This window comes from Puntigrus tetrazona, chromosome 18, assembly GCF_018831695.1.
Source record: "Puntigrus tetrazona isolate hp1 chromosome 18, ASM1883169v1, whole genome shotgun sequence".
Taxonomy (NCBI): Eukaryota; Metazoa; Chordata; class Actinopteri; order Cypriniformes; family Cyprinidae; genus Puntigrus; species Puntigrus tetrazona.
The window spans coordinates 7259490-7282452 of record NC_056716.1 but is presented as its reverse complement, the minus strand read 5'-3'; the positions used below and the strand labels follow the sequence as shown (position 1 = coordinate 7282452).

Sequence of the window (22963 nt, the reverse complement as noted above, 5' to 3'; positions counted from 1 at the left end):
GTCCAGTAATAAACATCTATTCCTTACAACACTGTTGGTTGCATATATATTCCCTAACACAAAATGATGCTGTTTGAATTCAACAATAAAAATACTCCATCTGCCCGAAGAACTAAGCACTAATAGTTTTTGCCTCTAAATTTACCTTTTAAAATTGCTACACCTGCAGAATGATTACTACCATATCACATCCACATATCGTTGCCCCACTGGATTTTTCAAAACTAAAAGTCTGATCCAGATGCATGTGTCTCTTGGTTGAAATAAAAATCACAAAAATATTTTCTATAAAAGAAAAAGATTGCTTTTCTTTTATTCAAATTTCTCCTACCTCTAACATTATGAGAGAATGTTATAATTCTATAACTCATTCTCACAGAACTTCAGACACCAATCTTTACCTTGTACCATGCTGTAGGCATCTGTAAAACAAAGTCAAAAACAAAAGTCGTTGCCTACTTCACAAAAATCTCCTTCCCATCCACAAACACTCCAGTTCCAAAATTTATTCCCTCCATTCTTCTTTTCGTGTAGCTTCAACAATTGGCCAATGCTGACTCCTGATTTTCTTATCAACTGCCGTCAGATCTTCTGCAAACCACAACTTGTTTGTGTGCCGTCTGGGTAGTATGTGTAATTACTCTCAAATAACTTAATGTATTTGTGTACCTTGTCCACCTGTGTACATGCATAGTATTTGTTTATTTTTTTATAATTTAGATGTCATGAAATAAAATGTCTTATAACCTTGAGAATCAGGTCACCCTATTTGTAAACCCCAAACGAAACATGAGAAATTGAGCCAAAATGTTATTTTTCGTTTCTTAAGCTAATCGAAAAAAACGAGCAGTCTTTTCACTTATTTCATTCAATTTCAAAACGGATAGCCTTATTTCATTAGGCAGAGTTCATCAGGTGAACTGACGAGGGCAGCAATGTGCCACTTATGCATCTAGCCTGTACCGTAATTGTTGAAAGAAGAAGAACTTTAAGTAAAATTAGAAGTCGGCTGTTCGTTGTTTTATAGAAAGAGCTGTGAGCTTTTCCGCATAATGGATTCAGTAATAAGGATTATTCAAGGTTTTTCGTTTCTAGTTTTTATTTATTTATTTTGCAATGTAATTTACTTGATTTGTCTATAATTGGCGATTTGTTGTTTTGACATTTAGGGGATACTAAATGGGACATACGCCATCAAATATGGAACTACATCGAAGTGAAAAACCTGGCCAGTTTTCCCCTCGACCTGTGCAGAACAGAATTCCCAATTTCAAGGTATATTTAAGACCGGGGCAATCCGATTTTTATTTAGTACATTATTTTGAGGCGCCAATACTTGCATATACATGTATACCACTCGCATATACATGTATACTATTGAACGTTACCATTCTACCATCTCACTAGATTTAAATGAAGTAAAAAACAGCATTCTGCCTTTGGACAGTGTTAAACTGCAGTAGTGCATTAAATAATTAACAAGTGGTAAACTACTCACTGCATCATATAATTAACAACACATATTGTTTTGGTTTAGTACAGTTGGCTTTCGCACTGTCTTTTTTGCAAGTGAACCATAAATTGTAAACAAAACCACAGGTATGCTAAGGTAATCCATTATTTGGACAGAAATCTCAAGTAGGAAAAAAACAAGAATTTTAAAAACAAAGTGTTGGAGCTTGTTTAGTTATAGAGAGCCTTTATAGTGCAATTGTTATTGTTTTACAGATTTTTGTTTTCACTTAATAACGCAATATGAATCCGTCGGAGAGAGCATGCTCTCATACATGGCATAGTGCTGACATTGCACTGCACAGAAAATGGACTACCGGTAGGTAAAAAGACAGTGAAAGTGAGACTTAACAAAAATATATAAATACATGTAAAAATAAAAGTAATGAAGCACAACTTGATGAGCAAAACTAAATGGTAACATACATAATTAAACAGATTGTTTATATCAACAGAAATTTGTAATATAAGGATTCTTTGGACTGTTGGTTTAAGAATCAGCTCATCCCTCTATAATAGACTCACAGATCTGCACTGTTAATTTTGAATCAAGTTCCAATAGCCGCGTTTCCATTGTCGGGTCAAAAACGAGCGTGCTTGTGCGTGCCAGAGCCAGTAGCGTTTCCGCTGTCATTTCTGGGGCCTGATCGTGCCTGGTCGCTTGTTAATTTGGGGCCAAAGCGGGCCACCTAGGTGGAGCTAGAGGTGTGGGTATAAACAAAGGCGTACACTTCTCCTTTTCTATCATAATCGTGTATTTGTTTAGTAACATTTTTTATCTTGTCTGCCCTCTGTGAATAAAATATCCGAGGCTATTATTAGTTATTACACACACTGGCCTGACAGTGGAAAAGCGGCTAATGAAATCTAATCTAGTACTATTCCCAAATTCAGGGTGCACTGGAGGCATGTGCCAAAGTGCAACTCTTAGAGGTCTTTACCAATGCTGCTGTGGTCAAGGTAGCTCCAGATAAACCATTAGAGGGAGTTCGACTAGCTTCTTTGCAGGTATGTTGTTTTTATTGCTTGCTGTCAACTGCATTCTACATCAACCTGTGTGGTATTTTACATGTATAACAAAAATAATTTACTAATACTATGACATAATTCATATTCCATTTTATGTTTGAATGCAGGCAAAAAAAACATTGCTTGTTCCAACACCTCGTCTAAGAACTGGGCTGTTTAACAGGATCATTCCACCAAACAGTGCAACCAAAAATGAACTGCGATTTGTTCTAGATCTCAGGTAAAGTCATGTGTATATATATTTAGATGTCATGTGATTTTTGTGTATCTGCAGTCTCTTACATCTGTTCCAACTGACAAACTCTTTGTGCTTAAGCATATTAAAGAGTTGAGTATTCCAGTCGGTTTAGAAGACAAAGTTCAGGTGGATCTTGTTGTAGTTGGATCAGTGGCTGTATCTGAAAAAGGTAACTCTACATCTTAGGACAACTTGATAATTAAATCGTATCATATGCAATGATGCTATCTAATGTCAATAGGCTACAGAATTGGAAAAGGTGAAGGCTTTGCAGACATGGAATATGCTATGATGGCATGCATGGGAGCTGTGTGTGATTCCACTGTGGTTGTCACTATTGTTCATGATTGCCAGGTTAGTAATATGTTATGTAATAACTCTCTGGTTTTACTCATTGTGGTGAATCCAAAGAAAATGTCTAAAATTAAACCTGAAATAAACATTAATAATAATAATAATAATAATAATAATAATAATAAAGTGCTAAAAGAAAAGTTTAGGTAGTGTGTACATTTTAGCAGCATCTAGCCGATGAAGTTGCGAATTGCAACCAATGGCTCAGTCCCCACGCAGAAACCTGCTTTAGAAAAGCTACAGTGGCTGATAGGTTTCTATATAAAGGTAGATTAAGGAATTTTATTTACTTAATTAGTCAATAACATTGTGTTACTGCAAATATTATTGTTACTTGTCATCATGTCAGTGTTTATTTGCAAGAAGAGGGTTGAGATGAAACACTTATGGTAGTGAAGTTTGTCCGTTTACGGCTACTTATAGAAACATGGTGGCAAGTTCCATGTAAGAATTGCTCATTCTTATACTAATATAAGTAATATACACTTAACACGTAATTATGTAAGGTCTTTTCACACTTCTATATATTATATTGCATTTCTGTCAATGAATCCTTCTAAATATTACACATTGTACCTTTAAAGCCGCTTCATTGCTATGTGTGTATATATATGTATATACAGTGCCCTCCATAATTATTGGCACCCCTGGTTAAAATGTGTTCTTTAGCTTCTAAAAAATTCTGTTTTGTTCTAAATAACATAGGAAATTCCAACCTTTAATTCAAGTGCATTTATTCAGTGGAAAAAAAAATTAGATTAAAATCCCACAACCCCCTTTTGCCAACAGAACAGCACCTAATCTTCTCCTATAATGTTTCACAAGATTAGAGAACACAGAAAGAGAGATCTTCGACCATTCCTCTTTGCACAATGTCTCTAAATCATCCAGTGACCTGACTCCTCTCCTCTTCAGCTCACTCCACAGGTTTTCAATGGGGTTGAGGTCGGGGGACTGAGATGGCCATGGGAGGAGCTTTATTCTGTGTGTGGTGAACCATTTCTGTGTAGATTTGACCATATGTTTTGGGTCATTATCTTGCTGAAAGACCCAGTGACGACCCATCTTCAGCTTTCGGGCAGAGGCCACCAGATTTTGCTTTAAAATGTCCTGGTATTTCAAAGCATTCATAATGCCATGCACCCTAACAAGGTTCCCAGGGCCTCTGTAAGAGAAACAGCCCCACAGCATCACCGATCCTCCCCCATACTTCACAGTGGGCATGAGGTGCTTTTCTGCATACTCATCTTTTGTGTTCCGCCATACCCACTTAGAGTGTTTTTTGCCAAAAAGCTCTATCTTGGTCTCATCTGACCAAAGAACACGGTCCCAGCTGAAGCCCCAGTACCGCTTAGCAAACTACAAACGTGCGTTTATGATTGTGACTGAGAAAAGGTTTTTTCCTTGCATGCCTCCCAAAGAGCTTGTTGGCATGTATATAGCATCTGATGGTTGTTTTGGAGACTTTGTGACCCCAAGATGCTATCATTTGTTGCAGTTCTTTAACAGTGAGCTTTGGAGAATTTTTTTTTCTCTTACCATCCTCCTCACTGTGCGTGGAGGCAAAATAAACTTGCGTCCTCGTCCAGGCTTGTTTACTACTGTTCCAGATTTTTTAAACTTCTTAATGATTCCTCTCACAGTAGATATGGGCAGCTGCAGGCGGGTGGCTATTTTCTTGTACCCATTACCTGACTTGTGAAGGTCGACACACATCTGCCTTACTTGAATGGTGTGTTCCTTTGTCTTTCCCATGTTGAAGAGTGGATAAGAGAAATGGCCTCTGTGTCACGTCATATTTATACCCCAGGAAGCAGGAAGTGATAAATTGCTAATTAAATGTTCCTAGATATTCTGATCAACTTTGTAAACTACTGTAGAAATGACAGAAATACTTCAATTACATTTATTTTATAGGAATTGTTAGGGGTGCCAATAATTGTAGAACAAGTTATTTTATGAAAAATAATTATTTGTTAGTCAGGGATTTTTATTTCCCCTTAAAATTAATTTTATATTCACGTTATATTTTTCTGCAATTTTCAGTGTGACAATATGCTTCTGCAATAAAAATTGAATTTATTTTAAGGCTTTTAACACATCTTAACCAGGGGTGCCAATAATTATGGAGGGCACTGTATATATGTATGTATGTATGTATGTGTGTGTGTGTGTGTGTGTGTGTGTGTGTGTGTGTGTCTCAATCAATCAGTTTTATTTATATAGCACCTTTAATAATACAGATTGTGTTAAAACTTTGAACATTATTACGTAGGAGAATAGAGTGAAAGTAATTTATAATGAAAAGATTAAACACTTTTTTATATTAAATGCAGATACGTCTGTATAATCAAATTAATAATCGCTAAAAAATTAAGTGTCCCCAACTAAGCAAGTCAAAGATGACAGCGTTGCTGATCCCCCATCTGAACTGGATATAGATTGAGAAACAGAATTTAAAAATAACAGACAAGTATTAGCATAGATTCTATTCGTTTTACGAAGTGATGAGTACATTGTGCATTATGGGGAGTGTTCCTGGTTCCGGCTGACCAATTAATGCAGCCTAACAATACTGTAATAGGATAACAGATTTGAATAATAGAAATCTATTAGTGTGTCATGTATAAGCTAGGCTAAAGAGATGGGTCTTTAATGTAGATTTAAATTGACAGAGTGTGTCTGCTTACCGAACAGTGTTAGGGAGATTGTTCCACAGTTTGGGTGCTAAATAGGAAAAGGATCTGCTGCCCACTCTCAATTTTGATATTCTAGGTATTATCAAATGGCCAGAGTTTTGAGAATGCAGCGGATGTGAAGGACTATAGTGTGAAAAGAGCTTGTTCGTATTGAGGAGGTATGCCTTGAAGGCTTTATGAGTAATTAACAAGATTTTTTAAGATCTATCCAATGTTTAATAGGGAGTCAGTGCAGTGTTGACAGAACCGGGCTAATATGATCATACTTCCTGATTCTAAGACCCTAGGACTTGCTGCTGTGTTTTGGACCATCTGGATTTTATCAAGCGTGCAGAACAACCACCTAATAAAGCACTACAACAGTCTAACCTTGAGGCCAGAAAGGCATGAATTAACATTTCTGCATTTGACATTCAGAGCATAGGTCATAATTTAGGCATAATTTTAAAAATGCAGTTTTACAGATGCTAGAAACATGGTTTTCAGCTGATTGCTACCAAACCATACACCTTGGTTCCTAACTGATGAAGAAGAATTAACAGAGCAGCCATCAAGTGTTAGACAGTGTTCTAGATTATTACATATGGGGTTTTTAGCATGTCAGTTTTATCAGAATTTAGCAGTTAATTTAGAAATTAATGCAACTTTGTAGTTTTAATCTTTACTCTTGTCATATACAGCGTTTAAGGAGAATGAGCATGAGCTCGGACCTATGCCCTGTACTCAAACTTAGAATTGATTTAAACTAAAATGACAAGTAAATAGTAGTAATAACATTAGAACAAATAAATAAATATAAACAATTGCCCAAACAAAACGATGATAGAAATGAAATTAGGAAGAAAAAATTACTCGTCTTCCAGTTTTATGCATTCTGTTAGTTGCTCTATTTGGTGTGTTTCATTGGGTCATTAATAAATATAGAGCTGAGTATCATCAGCAGTCATATCATATAACTATAAAAGCTATCGCCATGTCTCCTAATAATATCTTTCAGAGGTAACAAGCAAAGTGTGAAAAGTAGCGGCCCTAGTTCTGAGCCTTAAGGTACTCCATATTTCACTTGTGATCGATATGATACATTTTCATTTACTGCTACAAGCTGATGGCAGTCAGATAAGTATGATATGAACTATGCTAAGTCACTTCCACTAATGCCAACATAGTTTTCTAGTTTATTCAAGAGAATGTTGTGGTTGATAGTGTTGAACACAGACACGATCAGATGACCGAAGCAAGTTATTTGTAACTCTAATGAGAGCAGTCTCAGTACTATGGTATGGTCTAAATCCTGATTGGAAATCCTCACAGATACCATTTTTCTCTAAGAAGGAATATAGCTATGAGGATACTACCTTTTCTAGTATCTTTGACAGAAAAGAGAGATTCGATATTGGTCTGTAATTCACTTGTCTTTGGGGTCAGGATGTGTTGTTATTTTTAACAACAGGTTTTGGGGACGTATCCTAATGACAACAATGAATTAATAATAGTCAAAAATGGATCTATGACTGGGAGCAGTTCTTTTAATAGTTTAGATGGAATAGGGCCTAATATGCATGTTGGTTTAGATGATTTAACAGATTAAGTTTGTATAATTCTTCCTCTCCTATAGTAGAGAATGAGTGGAATTTTGAGGGGTGAATAAAAGCCTCCTGTAGCAAATCCTGAGTTTTTGTAATCCATATTTCAAACATGAGTTTTTTTTTTTTTTTTTTCTTTTCTGCTGACAGTTGAATCCGGAAGCTGATAGGGTGGCTGATGTATCATGTATGGGTCGCATGATTAGTGAAGGGTCCAAAGAGAGAACAAAACAAAAAAGCCATTCATGAATTAGAAGCACAAACCAAGGATTTATGAAAGAAATGTTGGACCATTCCGATATAAGCCAAGGGGAGACTGGTTTTCCTTTGCTAAAATAAGGAAACACATTCCTAAATATCCCAGAATCGCGCACTCGACCCATACATGATACATCATCCGCCTAATCGGCTCCCGAATTCAACTGTTAGCAGTCACAAGAAAAAAATGTATATTATGTTTGAAATATCGTTATTTAACTTACTAAAAACACTTGGATTTGCAACAGTAGGCCTTTATTCACCCCCAGAGCCTCTGTGAGGGACATTTTATTATAAATTTGGCAATAAATTCTTCTTAACTGCAAGATCAAAAACATTACTTGTTATAACTCCGACTGGATTTGTCTGAAAAAAGAAAGTCACCTACACTTAGATCACTCAAATGTAAGTAATAGACTAATTTTCATTTTTGGGTGAACTTTCCTTTCATGACAACGATAATCAGCATCCAATGGGTTGCAGTGTGAATTTCAACTAAATGAGCAACATCAGCAACATGTTATAAAAAAAATACAAGCTAAAAAAAACAGGTTTATTAAATAATTTACAGATTTTGGATCATTGTACATTACTTAAAACAGTCAGTCTCTGAAAGTCTGGACGTGTAAAACTTTTTCATATTGGCCACTGTTGCTGACACCTACAAGAAATAAAAAATCAAATACAATTGGGAAAAAAGGGAATTACATTTAAAATATAACCCCCAAATTTATAATAAAAAGGCACTGTGCATGACTTTTGCATGTATCTGAAGAATGAGTTCTTCAGGTTTTTCCTTGGAGTGTGACAGAATCAGAAGGATGACACATGGGATAAAAAAGTTTTAAAAACGTTACTTTAGGTAACGACACATTCAAAATAAACTTACTGTTTCAGGAGAACTCATCCATGTTAAAATTCATGTTTTTCATCAGCAAAGACAACTAAGCACTAGAGTTTTGTCTCAGATGCACTTAGATCGATATGCTGTGCCTACACTCTTCTCCCAAATTAGTTGACTTTACTAGAAATTCGTGAGGAAACCCGTTGCACTAAACAAGATTAGTTTTTACACTGGCTAAAACAGGTTAAGCTGTATAAACATAAAAATGTTAGTGGGAGCAGTAGAGAAATCAGGGTCGCATTAGTAGTCTTTACTAAAAATCATTAGTTAATATTACTTTGGGTACATTTTATTTTTAAAAAATGTATTACATTAATTGTAGGTATTGATAAATTTTATATTTACATAAAGCCTTATAATTAAGAAATTGTACTAGTTAATTTAAGAAATAAACAATAACAGCATTTCAATGTTTCAATGTGTATTGCTCATAAAAACAGGTAGCACAATGTTGTTTGTTAACACCTGTGAAAATTGCTTACAGTAACAGGAACACATAGTATTCAACAATATGCCATATCCTTCTGAATGACTGGACTGGATGAGCATTAAAACTTGAGTCAAGTCTCTAAAACGTAAAGATGACCACTGAACACTGTTAAACTTTACATCACTTACTGCAATGACAGGACATTTTGAACAAGATAATCTGTTCAGAGATTAATTGTGCAACTCAAGAACAATACAAGAACAACAGCCATTCCTGTCAAAATTACAAATTAAATTGCAAGCTGTTTTTTTTTTTTTAATGTTTGTAACTTGGGCTTTAAGTCAGTGTGCCCGAACATGAGAAGTATTTGTTGGATGAATTGGAATGTGTTCTTTATCGATTTGGGGTAGTTAAGATGCAGTGCATATGTAAGTCCAAAAAGAAAACACATTGCTTTTGACAAATCTTTAATGCTTTCCATCACAACTTCTCCCTCAGTGACAATCTTGAATGAGGCTGGACTGAGATGCAGAGAAGATGGAGTCACAGCACCTTCATGCTAAACAAGGAGGATTTTTTTTATAATATAAGTGTACAATGGAACAACCTTGGTTTGTTTTAAAAGCTGTGTCACCAGCTGTCCGATATTCCCTCTCTTAGATCGAAAGATCTCAATTAGAGGAAGACTGTGTTGATCAATTCCTGCTTGAGTTTCTTTCCCACAATCCTGTTAAACTCCATGAACACCTGCAAAATAAGAGTACAGAATAGAGAGCATTATATTTACACACCCGTATGCCGTCCAAGATGTAGATTGAAATTGAAATTGAACAATTGTAATTCATACAAAATCCATATAAAATAGGTGTCTTGTTAATTTGCATTATATGGGCCAAAAATTTTGATAATCTGAAGAAAGTCATCAGGATGAGACTGTAAATGACAATGAACAATGGAATCAAATAATAAAAGAAACCTAGATGAGTTATAAGTCTCTTGAACAAACCTGATCCTCCGTAAAAAGGGAAGGCCAGCGTTCCACCATCTGGCTTATGGCAGGCTCGGTTTCCACCACTTCTCTTCTTCTTAGTGCAAATGTAAGTTCCATTTTCTCTTTCACAAGTTGTCCATTTGGTGTTTGTTTCTGCATTTCATCGACCAAGAGGGCATCCTCAAGGCCTGTCTGATCAAATCCATCTGGAAAGTTGGGTAAGAAGTTGAGTTCGCCTTTTTTGCCTTAATATTTTTGTTTGCTGGTTCTCCTGGACTTGAATACCCTCCACACTTACCAGCATTTACAGCAACATCACGGCGTCCTGATTGTCTGCGCTTTGACCTGTAGTTAGCCATTTTATATTTTAAACTGTTCTTCCAACCACTGCAGCTACTGGTTGAGCCTTTCTCTTGGAGACAAGGATGCTTGTTTATCAGTGCTGCTGCAGCTTTTTCAAACTGAGTATTGTTTGGATATGCTGTGAAGCCATACATACTCTCTTCCAATATCTCAAGGACCTTGTGTTTAAGATCTTTTGTTATTTTAAGGAGTGTTCCATCCCTAAGATACAGCAGATTTGCTTGTCTGAGTCTATACTCGACATCACTGTGGCTGTCATCTAAGCTTTCTACAGATGCTGAAACAGGAACCAGCTCAATTACTGGGATGACTTGGATTGTTGCTTTTTCAGGGAGATCTGCAATATCTGACAGACTGAATAGTTTGTTAAATTCAGAATCTTTGTACTGGATACTGAAGCTATAATGAAGTTCCAGCAATTCCTTAATATTGCTCATCATTTCCTCCACTGTAGCAGGCCTCCTATTTAGGGTGACCTTTCTTTATCTGCCTCAGTGAGAATGACCTTTAATCTTCTGCTCTGCCATCTGCATCACAAAAAAGCTTGTTAAAATATGAATGTTCTCATATAAATTCATAAAACTTCCACTTCCACTGCATCTTCACATGAACCTGTGAAAACAGAGCACAAGCAATTTTTTGCATGAGTTGCATGTGCAATTCCACTATAAAAGTTAATGGTAATTTTAAAAGTTAGCACCAACTAATGATCTTGTTTTTTAAACTGTTCCATAGGTTACTACTACTCTATAAGAAAAAAAAACATCACTCATGCGAAACTTAAAGTAGCACATTTTACCTATTAGCATAATACACAAAATAAATATGCTAGCATTAGCCACACGTAAAGCACGTGAGTTACATGTGTGGACTCGTGCAAACCAACAGAAATAAATCTAGACCAACGAAATACACACGTAGTAGCTAAACTGTGAACATACAAAAACACTCGGGATAATGTTACATTCTATGAAATTACATAAATAGCTAAATTAAAAGTTAACGTTATAACTAAACTGTGAACCAACAGGAAAAAAAAAGCGTCTATCGGCATATTAACACTTTGTTACCTTTTTAGAGTTTAACATCGGTCCAGATATTGGGTTACCACTTTCGTCAAGAAAGATATCTACAGATAATATCCTTTTATTAACTCACCGATTCACGTTGCTTTCAAACGTTAACCGTTAACACGTCAGTCCATCTCTTCAGGGAAGCTGGGATCTCTGGGATCTTCAGGGATCTCTGCTTAAAAAAGCCCCTCCCACCACTCTTCAAAAACGTAAAATACAGAGTGATGTCTACTTAACTTGATCCCTGCAGGCAATAAGTCGTCTGAATAGTGCAAACAACTACTATTTTTTAGCAGTGACAACTAAAAAAAAAAACAAAACAATAAAGAATAAGTAATGACTGTTTAAAATCTTTAATTTAGACAAAATCCGGGTTAAGAGTGTACCAAACTACAAAGATACTCTCTTGAGAGCAAATGCAAATAAATCGGTAACGAAAGCATTCATTGACACTGGCATGACATTAGGGCTGCGTTTATCTTTTGCTTTCATCTGACATAGATTGGAATTTGATGCACACATGTAAACACGAGATCTGATTTTATCGCATCCGATCTGGGCTACTTCCAAATGTGGATTTTAATCACACATATCCAATTCGCCGCAGAACTTCTAATGCAAGGGCGACACGTTTGCCCATAAGACAGCAGTACTGGTGTGCTGTAGCATTTTATTGAGGTGGGAACTTTATATGCAAGAAATTGCATAACATTCAGGAGCTGGTTTTCAAATTGTCATTTCATAGCTGTAATAGTTTGCTACTAATATCTACATTAGGCTGTATTTCTCACCAATGAGGTGATAACGTAGCTGTTTGTAGCCTATTAAATCAACAAGCTTCAGCTGCTTCACTATTAGTCTACTCATGTGCATTCTCTGTCTCTTGTTAATTCATTAAAAATACTATCTTACAGTGCTACTTTTCTAAATAATTCCTCAAGCTGTAGATAAAATTACATGACAGTTACATTTATTTTCCTGTGTTTATCCATTCAGTCAGATTTTGTGCTGTAAAACATCCATGACAACTGTCGTCCATGCTGGAAAATAATAACGGCCACTCGACGTAAATTATATAAATGATTTTAATAGCACGGCCATTCAGAACCTGATTGTCTACCTTGTGCATAAATCACATGGGAATAATGTAAACACTGATATTGATACCAGTCGTGACTAAAGTTAATGTAAATAGGCAGGCCAAAATGGGCCAGCCTATGTTTCTATCATTTAGCTCCTGATTGCATGTGATGTTTTGCCTTGCCTGATAAAAAAAATTACGATACATGCCTTTTTCAAAATAAACGGAATGTTTAACACAATGTCTTCAGGGAGTCCGAAATGCCGAAAGACATGGTGGAATAATGGCGTAGGCAATCCACATAAGGCAATTAATTTGCAGGCTTTACAAAATCGATTGACTACCAGCAGGATGGTGGTATACCCACTGGACGGAGGGAGGTCGGTGGGAAAGTCCACCCCAATATAGGACTATGGTCGACGTGGGATCGGCAAGAGTAGGAGCTTTCCTTCGGGTAAGCAGTGTGGAGTGGATGTGATGGCACAGACTGAACATACCTTGTATTGGCCGACATCCCGGACCATGTTGGGCCACCAATAGTTTTGGAGAAGTGAGAGGGTTCGGTAGCTACCTGGGTGCCCGGATACTGGAGAGGTGTGGACAGAATCCAGAAGGGGTGGGCGGAGTGCGGATGGTACAAAGAGTCTCGCTTCTGGACCTCACGGCAGAGCAGGTTCGGACTGGGTGGCTTCTGAGGTTGGTAAGATGGATTCTGGTTCCTCATGTACTGGATCAGATTGGTGCAGACGGGAGAGGGCATATGCCTTAAGGTTCTTATGGCCGGGTTGATAGAAAATCTTAAAATTGAATCGAGTGAAGAACAGGGCCTACTTGGCTCGACGGGGGTTTAGTTGCTTGGCTTCTCTGAGGTACTGCAAGTTCTTGTGGTCAGTTATGACCTTGAATTGGTGTTCAGCTTCCTCCAGCCAGTGATGCCATTCCTCTAAGGCAAGCTTAATCGCCTGGAGTTCCCGGTTGCCCACATTATAATTCCCAACGGGGACAGTTTCCTCGAGAAGTAGGCACTAGGGTGGAGTACTGGGGTTTCCCCTCGCCACTGTGACAGAGTGGCACCTATACCCAGAGTAGCCCACGAATTGGGACATAGCTATTGTTGCCATGTCACTATCATATTTTAGCAAATGGAGCAATCACCAAACAAACCACATATTAACAACACTAACATCAAATACAGGATTTTCAATCACCTGGGCCTGGTAACTTTCAATAATTAAGGGAAACATGCATTCTACTATCAAAGAATGAGAATATCCTGTCTTTGAAAATGTCCTGAGCTCACAGACAAATGTTTTTTTGTGTTTTTTTTTACACATTTAACCTGATTTCTGTGTTTAGGTTGTGGACATTCCAAAGGAACTAATTGAAAGCCATGACCTCACAGTTGACTTTATTCTAACTCCAACAAGAATCATTAAAACTGAATGTAGACACCCAAAACCACAAGGCATCATTTGGTCAAAGGTATGTGTATCTACCTTGTCTTAAAAAGACTGTTTTTAATTTTAAGATGTTTAGCTTAAGATGTAATTTCTCTGTGTGTATGTGTGTTACTTGTTTAAGATTCACTGTCAAAATAACTTTTTTTTTTTCTGTAATAATGCATTTTTAGTTAATTTTTAAATGGCATCCAATCAGCACATAAAGACAATGAGATCATCTGTTGCTCGTTCACCGTTTTTTACCAATCTTTTTTACCAAAGGTAATTCTCAAATGTAGTCTGTGCATTTGGCTGTATTGGCTGCATTTATAATTTTGAAAATTTTTTGAAGCAGTTTTGTTCGTTAAATATAAGTTGTTGTTTTTTGGGGTTTTTTTTGTGTGCCTCCAACACCGGTGGCACATAGTGAGCTTATGCCTTGTCAAATCATCACGACTTGCCTAAAAAAAAAGAAATCAATAGATATACTTCAGTATATAGATATACTATAACGGTTCAAGCATAGTAAAATGTTTCAACATTAATACATGCATTGAATTATCGTACCTGTGCTATAATAATAAATTTGTGATGCTATATGAGGGTATATCCAAGTTTATGCAAGCTAAGTGTAAGGTACCAGCGCAATCACTTGCATTTTTTTCAGTGGAAACAAAATAGCGTTCACTGACATGTTCTTTCTGATGAAAGTAAGAGTAATACTACATCAGTCAGAACTGTAAAGGATCTAGTTTTATTTGTTTGCCAGTATTCATAAAACAAACACAATGTGCTTTCTGCAGCCTTGTCTAGAACTTTAGCTTTACAAAAATTACCTCGTCAGTTGGTCCCCTTTCTGTCATGATCACTCTCGCAACCATTCCCCAACGAGCATCGAAAGTCCACTGAATCTCAAACCAGTTAACATCCCCCCCTGTTATAATGATCTCTTGGATGTTTTCAGTAAAACAAAAGCCACACAGTCACCCCCACATCGACCCTGGGATTGTGCTTTAGATCTCTTACCCAATGCTATGCCTCCCAGAAGCAAGATATATCCACTTTCCAGGGCCGAAACTCAAGCCATGGAGGAATACATAACGGAAGCCCTTGATTCAGGTTTCATTTGTCCCTCGACCTCTCCAGCAGCTGCAGGGTTTTTCTTTTTGAAGAAAAAAGATGGAGGTCTGAGACCTTGTATTGACTATTGGGGACTAAATAACTTAACTGTCAAATTCCGTTACCCTTCCTTTATTACCATCTGCACTAGAACAACTGCACGAGGCAACCATCTACACCACGCTTGATCTAAGACTGGGAGGCACTACGAATATCTTATGCCGTATGGCCTGGCCAACGCCCCAGCAGTGTTCCAGTCGTTCATTAATGAGATATTCAAGAATGTGATTGATCAATTCGTCATAGCATACATTGATGACATCCTTATCTACTCAAAATCTGAATCGAACACGTCCGCCAAGTTAGAACTGTTCTGTCAAGACTTCTGAAAATCAGCTCACGCCAAGGCGGAAAAGTGTGAGTCCATGTCACTCAGACCTCGTTCTGGGGTATAACATAAGTCACCAGGGACTCAAGATGAATGAGGTAAATGTACAAGCAGTAACCGATTGGCCTCAACCCAATACTGTGAAGAAAGTGCAGAGGTTTTTAGGTTTTGCCAATTTCTATAGACGTTTCTATAGGATGTTTTAAAGGTTCTCTACAAAGTTTTCAGTATCAGTTGAAAACATGAAATACAGTTGAATGAAAATTTAATTTTACTTTAAAGCAGATGTCAGCTTACCACAAAGAAGGACAAACCACATCCAACAGGAGTAACTGTGGACGCAAGAAGCAGCTGTCTAAAAGGGATGTCTGGGTGCTAACCTGCACTGTATCCAAAAAACATAAAACCACAGCTGCTCAACTCACTACAGACTTAAATATGCACCTTAACTCTCCTGTTTCCTCCAAAACCGTCCGTCAGGAGCTGCACAGGGTCAGTATACATGGCCGGGCTGCTATAGCCAAACCTTGGTGGATCAGTGATGGTTTGAGCTGCAATATCATGGCATCCCCTAGGCTCAATACATGTGCTAGATGGGTGTGTCACTGCCAAGGACTAACAAACCCTTCTGGAGGCCATGTGCACCCAATTGTTCAAACATTGCATCCTGAAGGCAGTGCTGTGTATCGGGATGATAATGCACCAATACACACAGCAAGAATAGTGACGGAGTGGTTTGATGAACATGAAAGTGAAAGTTGAACATCTCCCATGGCCTGCACAGTCACTAGATTTAAATATCATTGAGAAACTTTGGGGTGTTTTGGAGGAGCGAGTCAGGAAACATTTTCCTCCACCAGCATCACGTAGTAACCTGGCCACTATTCTGCAAGAAGAATGGCTCAAACTTCCTTCTGACCACTATGCAGAACTTGTATTTGTCATTCCCAAGACTAATTGATGTCATACACCATACTAATGAATTATTGTGGTTTCAAACCAGGCGTTTCAGTGTTATTGTCCAACCCCTGTGTGTGTATGTGTGTGTAAGGGTCCCCTTTTCCTGAAGAACGGAATCCAGAGGCCCTGGTCGAAGGTTAATGCGCGTTCGGTCTTTTCCTTGCGTTTCTTAAAAATTACTTATATTTATTAATCTTTTGCTATTCCAATTTTAATACTGACTCTTCACATAATTTTATCTGACTCCAATCTTTCGCGATTTTAGTTAGATTATATTTAATTGTAACTGCTGATTTGGATCATTAATTAACTATAATACTTATAAAACTATAAAACGATTTTGACTTATCGTTCGTTAGGAGTCTGGTCACTTAAAGACCTGTCTGGGCTAGTCTTATTGCATTACAGGTTTTTGATTTAGCTCCTTACACACGTGTGTGTGTGTGTTGTTTTATGTTGCTCAAATCTCCTACACCTTCTACCTTATTTAGTTTATCCTCAGGGTAGTCGAGTCGATAAATCAGTATCAAACACAACCACAATGTGTTCACAATACAAGGTACTTTTCAAATAAACAAGGCAAACTTACAAAATCGTTAAAACTTCCTGTTTCCCTCAACCACCCCTGTCTTGGAAATTTGCTCTAGTCTTTGCTCTCTTATCTTAAAGTTTATGTATTGAACATAACACATTTTCTCTTTGTCATACTTGCAGAGTTTGACATACACTTGTCCTGTTTCTGTTCATTCATTTGAAATACGTTAAGATAGAGATCATCCCAAGGTCATTTGTTTCTAGCTTTCAAAATTTTGCTTTACAATAATTAGCTTATTTCTGACAACTAACCAATTAGCCGAATCACAGCGCTTTGTTTCATAATAGTTAAATATTGTATGAATTTTTCTCTCATTGATTTTCTATTGTTAATTTTCATGGCAGCAACAGCAACTTTATTAGATGCATGACATGTTGAATGTAAATTACCAATAGTGGGTTTACCCTTCTTACACCTTTTCATAGATGAACACTTCTCTGTCTAAGCCCAACACTTAGCTCCAGATTCCCTTGTCCTGTAAAATATAACACAAAACTGAAATTCTAAAGTAATTTTAGAGACTCCGTTTCTTTAATTATTCTTTCATAACACTTTTCCTTGTTTCTCTCCAGTTCCCTCAATGGAAGGGATTGAGGAGATCCTCAAAGTATTCCTTCCACTGCCTGACAATATCCCCAGTCGAGGTTAGCAGGTTCCCATCAGCACTGTATACGGTGTTGGCAGGGCAGTGCTTCCTTTTCTGAGGCGTCGGATGGTTTGCCAGAACTTCTTTTAGGCCGCCCAATAGTCCTTTTCCATGGCCTCCCCGAACTCCTCCCAGACCTGAGTTTTTGCCTGCACAACCGCCCGGGCAGTGGTCCGCTTGGCCCACCAGTACCTGTCAGCTGCCTCAGGAGTCCCACGAGCCAACCAGGCCCGATAGGACTCCTTCTTCAACTTGACATGTATGCACCGGAGACTTTACGGCCACAGCTCCAGACGACTGCGTTGACCAAAGAGGCTGAGAACATAGTCCACTCTGACTCAATGTCTCCAGCCTCCCTCGGGATCTGGTCAAAGTTCTGCCGGAGGCGGGAGCTGAAGATCTCCCTGACAGGGGTCTCTGCCAAACGTTCCTAACAGACCCTCATGGTACGTTTGGGCCTGTTAAGTCTGTCTGGCCTCTTCCCCCACCAAGAGATCCAACTCACCACCAGGTGGTGATCAGTTGACAGCTCCGCCCCACTCTTCACCCGAGTGGCCAAGATGATACAACCACAAAGTTGATCATCGACCTCCGCTCTAGGGTGTCCTGATGCCACGTGTACTGGTGGACACCTTTATGCTTGAACATGGTGTTCATTATGGACAGACCGTGACTAGCACAGAATTCCAACAACAGAACACCACTCTGGTTTAGATCAGGGGGCCGTTCCTTCCAATCACGCCCTTCCAGGTGTTGCTAGCATCACCAACATGAGAGTTGAAGTCCCCCAGCAGGACGATAGAGTCACCGGTTGGAGCACTTTCCAGCACCCCTCCCAAGGACTACAAGAAGGCCGGGTACTCTACACTGCCATTTGGCCCGTGGGCACAAATGACAGTGAGAGTCCTCCCCCAACCTGAAGTCGCAGGGAGGCGACCCTCTTGTCCACCGGGGTAAACTCCAACACATGGCGGCTAAGCTGGGGTCTTTAAGCAAGCCCACACCAGCCCGCTGCCTCTCACTGCGGGCAACACCAGAGTAGTGAAGAGTCCATCCCCTTTTGAGGAGATGGGTTCCAGAGCCGAAGCTGCCCGTGGAGGTGAGCACGACTATCTCTAGCCGGTATCTCTCTACCTCCCGCAACAACTCAGGCTTGAGGGAGGTGATGTTCCATGTCCCTAAAACCAGATTCTGTGTCCAGGGGTTGGGTTGCCGAGGTCCCCGTTTCGACTGCCGCCCAAACCACAAGGCACTGGCCCCTTACGGTCCGTCCTGCACGTGGTGGGCCCACAGGAGGAGTGGGGCAAGACCCAGCCACCAGGCGCCCGCATGCCGGCCCTAGCCCCAGGCCTGGCTCCATGGCGGGGCCCCAGCTGTGCCGTACTGGGCGACATTGCGACTCTATTAATATTGTTATCCATAAGGGGTGGGGTGGGGTGGACCGCTCTTTGTCTGGCTTGTCACCTGGGACCTTGGGAGACCCTACCAGGAGCACAGGCCATCTGCTTGGTTGCACAGAGAGACAAATTCGTGGCTCTGTGTAGTTCTAAAAACGCCTGATGGACCCACCAGTGCTCAAGTTTTTCAACAGGTCAGCCTGCAGAGTGCAGAGCAGCACCATCCTGACCCCGCTGCCTGAAAAGCTGTCCCCACCAATGATGATGTTAGTTTGCATGGCTTGGTGGGGAGGACTAGGCTTTTTCAGGGACGAAAAAGTCCCAGGAGAGAGAAAGCCTGCGAGCACATCTTCGATCTGGGGTATCATCATGTACCCCCTTTGCCTTTGAATCAGCGACGGTCAAATAAATCAACATCAATGTTTGCAGGGTGGTAACCATATGCCATATCATATTTTTTTATTTAATTTTTTTAATTTTTTTTTTTTTCTTTTCTTTTCTCCAAGTACTTTGCTTGGTGCTTTTTTTTTTCTTTCCCCTTCTCTCTTAACTTCACACACACAAACACAATGTGGTTCTTAAAGACAAAAAGACCTGAGGATGTTTCCTTTTCATGCCAAAGTATAACCTCTAATTTCGCATAATGAAGTGACATCACCTAACCAAGATTATATAAGACAAACTTTGGCATGTTTGACACACATGCTTCAACAACCAGTCAAACATGTTCTCATTAGCGCTTTTGAGTGTAGCATCGAGAGTAGCTTTTAATAAGGGAACACATAGTGATGTAGCTAATGGGGCTGAGTGGGGATTGTGGTTGGAAGAACAGTGTAAGTTAAGCATAAAACAAATTTAAGTGGAGGAGTGGGAATTTTCTTTTCACCTCATTTAAGAGTCGATGTTTTGAGTACAGAAGAATCAATAACTGGTGGTCTCCTGGTAGTTAAAGCTGATATTGATGGTGTATGAAAGATTTTATTTTTTTTATAAAATATATTTTTTGGTTTATTAAGTAATGTGCTTAAGAAATGCTTTAATGATGGAAATATTATAGTTGGGGTGGATTGGAACTATACACAAGATTTTACAGTCGATCGAAAAAACTGATGAGCCTCATATTCAGTCATCATCTTGTTTATCAATGTTGATAAGGACTACAAACACACAAACCTCTCGGCAGACAGGAGCAACACACACACATACACCCCCCTGTGAAACTACTGCTCAAGTCCTACTTGGAGAGTTCGTTGTGATAGATGAGCTTGTTGATTGGCATTTTTAGGACATGAAAACTAAACTGATAACACCTAACACATGACAACACCAGTGCTGCTTCAGCTCTGCATGACTGGCCAGTGTGAAACAGAACACAGTGCATTTTATCTTCTCGCTGATAGTTATAAGCAGAGAACAGTGGATATTATGTTTGTAAGCATAAATTCATCTCTGCACATGGTAAGAATGACATATCTATACTGCACAAAATTGCATTTAAAGAGTCATTAGCAAATATTTCAACAATAAGATATACTTACAGTTGCTAAATCAGAAGTGCTAGATTTCACAGCAAAGTAGGAACTGAACTTTTTTTTTTTTAAGGAATAACCTTTATGCACAATTAGCCTTGTAGGCTACTCCACTAGGTTCACGGAACTGTTGTTCACAAAATGTGCTGCAAAATTTAAACATTTGGGTTTGCAGAATAATTGCTTTTTACTGGCATAGAAAAGGCTGCCACAACCCAACTGGAGTTTCTGAACCATGCCTTCATTTCATTAAGTTTAGCATTATGCAAATATTTCCAAATTATGATGTAGACATGTGGGGGCATGTTTTAATGAGATGTTTTAGCCTGGTCTGGATCAGCCTTTTTAGATAATCTTTTTAATAATTTATTTTTTTTATACAGGGACAATGCACAACAAAAGTGCTATGCCAGAGTTAGCTATAAAGCTAATTTGCATCAGCAGTCCCTGAACAGGACGTTATTACAGATGTAACATTTTAATCTGATTATTTTTATGAAATAGCTCTTTAATTAATATTTGTGGAATCGAATATGGATAATTCGAGTTGGTTTCATGAAATGTATAGAATACACTTTTTTGGCTAATCCATTCAACATCTAGTACAATTAAAGGTATCTTACTAATTCTGTTTATTTTGTGATCAGCAAAATTTTGGTATCCACTTATTCTTTTATCTGACTTGATTCTTAATTTTGAGCTGGTTAGCACAGATCTGTGCAGAGTTTGACTTTAAAAATACATAACACGCAACGACTAATGAAAACAGAAGGTTTATTGAACTATACTTATACTAAAATGACTATGTTAAGAATGAACACACACACATTCACACGCGCACACATATACAAACAGTTTGGGAAGGAATTGATTAAGGAAGTCCAGAGTCTATATGCTAGTTCTAAGATTGCAACCCATGAGAATTCATCAAAGCAGAGGTTTAGCTTATCGTTAGCTTTTCACTTTACACCATTCAGTTATAGGAGGGAAATTTTGTCTGCGTTATCGAAACTGCATGCTGGCTTCTTTGAGAATCCTAGCTTCTCTGATTGGTTGTGGCGCTTGTCTTGGATGACGTCTTTGGGATTTACCAGGCTTTGGAAGTTTCCAGAGTTGAAGCTGCAGAGGGTCAATGGACTATACCATGTCTAAACCGAATGCGAACAGAGCAAGAACATACAAAACAAAATAATGCTATAATTTTAATCAGTGATGTTTTCTACACTGGATACTGAGCGGCGTGACAAATCTCTGACAAAAAACTACTGCACTTGTATTTATAATGATTTTCAACAGTTACTTTGTTGCATCCAGTGTAGGCCGCCTTTAGCTGTAGATACAGTGTTACTAACCAATCGGGAAGCAACCTTGATGTCCGATCACAGACCTTTTTTTCCAATGCTCATCTGATATTAATACTGGACCTGCTTCTTGTCAGACGTTTTGCTCTTATGTTTTCTCTATCTTTCTGTCTCTCGGCTGTTCACTGAACGCTTTCTCCTCCACATCATGAATAGACACGCCCCTTACAGCTGACTGGCTACAACTTGGTTTTGTTACTCAGCCCGACTCAGTTTTCTAAAGCGTTTTTTTAAAAAAACACAAAAAATAGATTTATAGAAATTAACTTTTAGAAATAGAAATGAAAATTTATGCTAAAATACTAAATTACTAAAACTTGATTATAATTAACTAATGTTTTCAGTTACACAGAGAAAAACTGAAGAAAATACCCATTCTGAAGAAACTGAAAGAACTGGAGCAGCAAGTTGGGAAATATGCATCTTTAAAGACCACGCTTACAAAGACGATGAAACTAAGAAATCCTAAGAGCTATGTGCTTTATTGTCAACCCAAATCAACCCAAAGGGCTCAGAGAGATGGAAGAGAATATGCTGGCAGTGGACAAAGCAAAAGAGCAATCCTGCTGATGAAACCATTACAGAGCACACTCATCTTTTTTCATTAATGGCCACATCCTATATGCTGTGAAAAGGAACCAAACACCCTGGGAGGATACCAAAAAGGGTGGTGGTAATAGATTATTTTTTGGAGGATAGTTGTAATCAAGAGTTCTGATCTGTACACTTTTCTAAACAAAATTAAAATAAATGTACTGTGTGTGTGCCACTGGTTAATGTTTACACAAAGAACTTATAATATAAGATGGGAAAATGTGTCATAAAATGTGAGTTTTGCTGTGGCTTGAGCAAAATAGTGTTTTTAAAGTGTCTATTATGTATTTCTTGTTTAGATTTCTTGTTAACAGTGTTGGGTAAATGAGTACATTTTATGATACAAGCTATTCTATAAATATACTTCTGTGCTTGTACACTGTAATTGTGTTGATAGATTTGTGAACATTATTATTATAA

General features: G+C 38.3%; 1 protein-coding gene across 1 annotated transcript; it reads left to right on the top strand.

Annotated features, from left to right (window-relative positions):
- The first annotated feature begins 939 nt into the window (after nucleotides 1–939).
- On the top strand, nucleotides 940–22557 carry mthfsd (methenyltetrahydrofolate synthetase domain containing). Its single transcript, XM_043264294.1, is given in 10 exon segments — nucleotides 940–1080; nucleotides 1170–1237; nucleotides 1240–1275; nucleotides 2407–2520; nucleotides 2649–2742; nucleotides 2745–2761; nucleotides 2858–2948; nucleotides 3021–3133; nucleotides 13872–13997; nucleotides 22294–22557. Coding segments are annotated over 10 exon segments (951 nt in total). The 5' UTR covers nucleotides 940–1052.
- The last annotated feature ends 406 nt before the right edge of the window (nucleotides 22558–22963 follow it).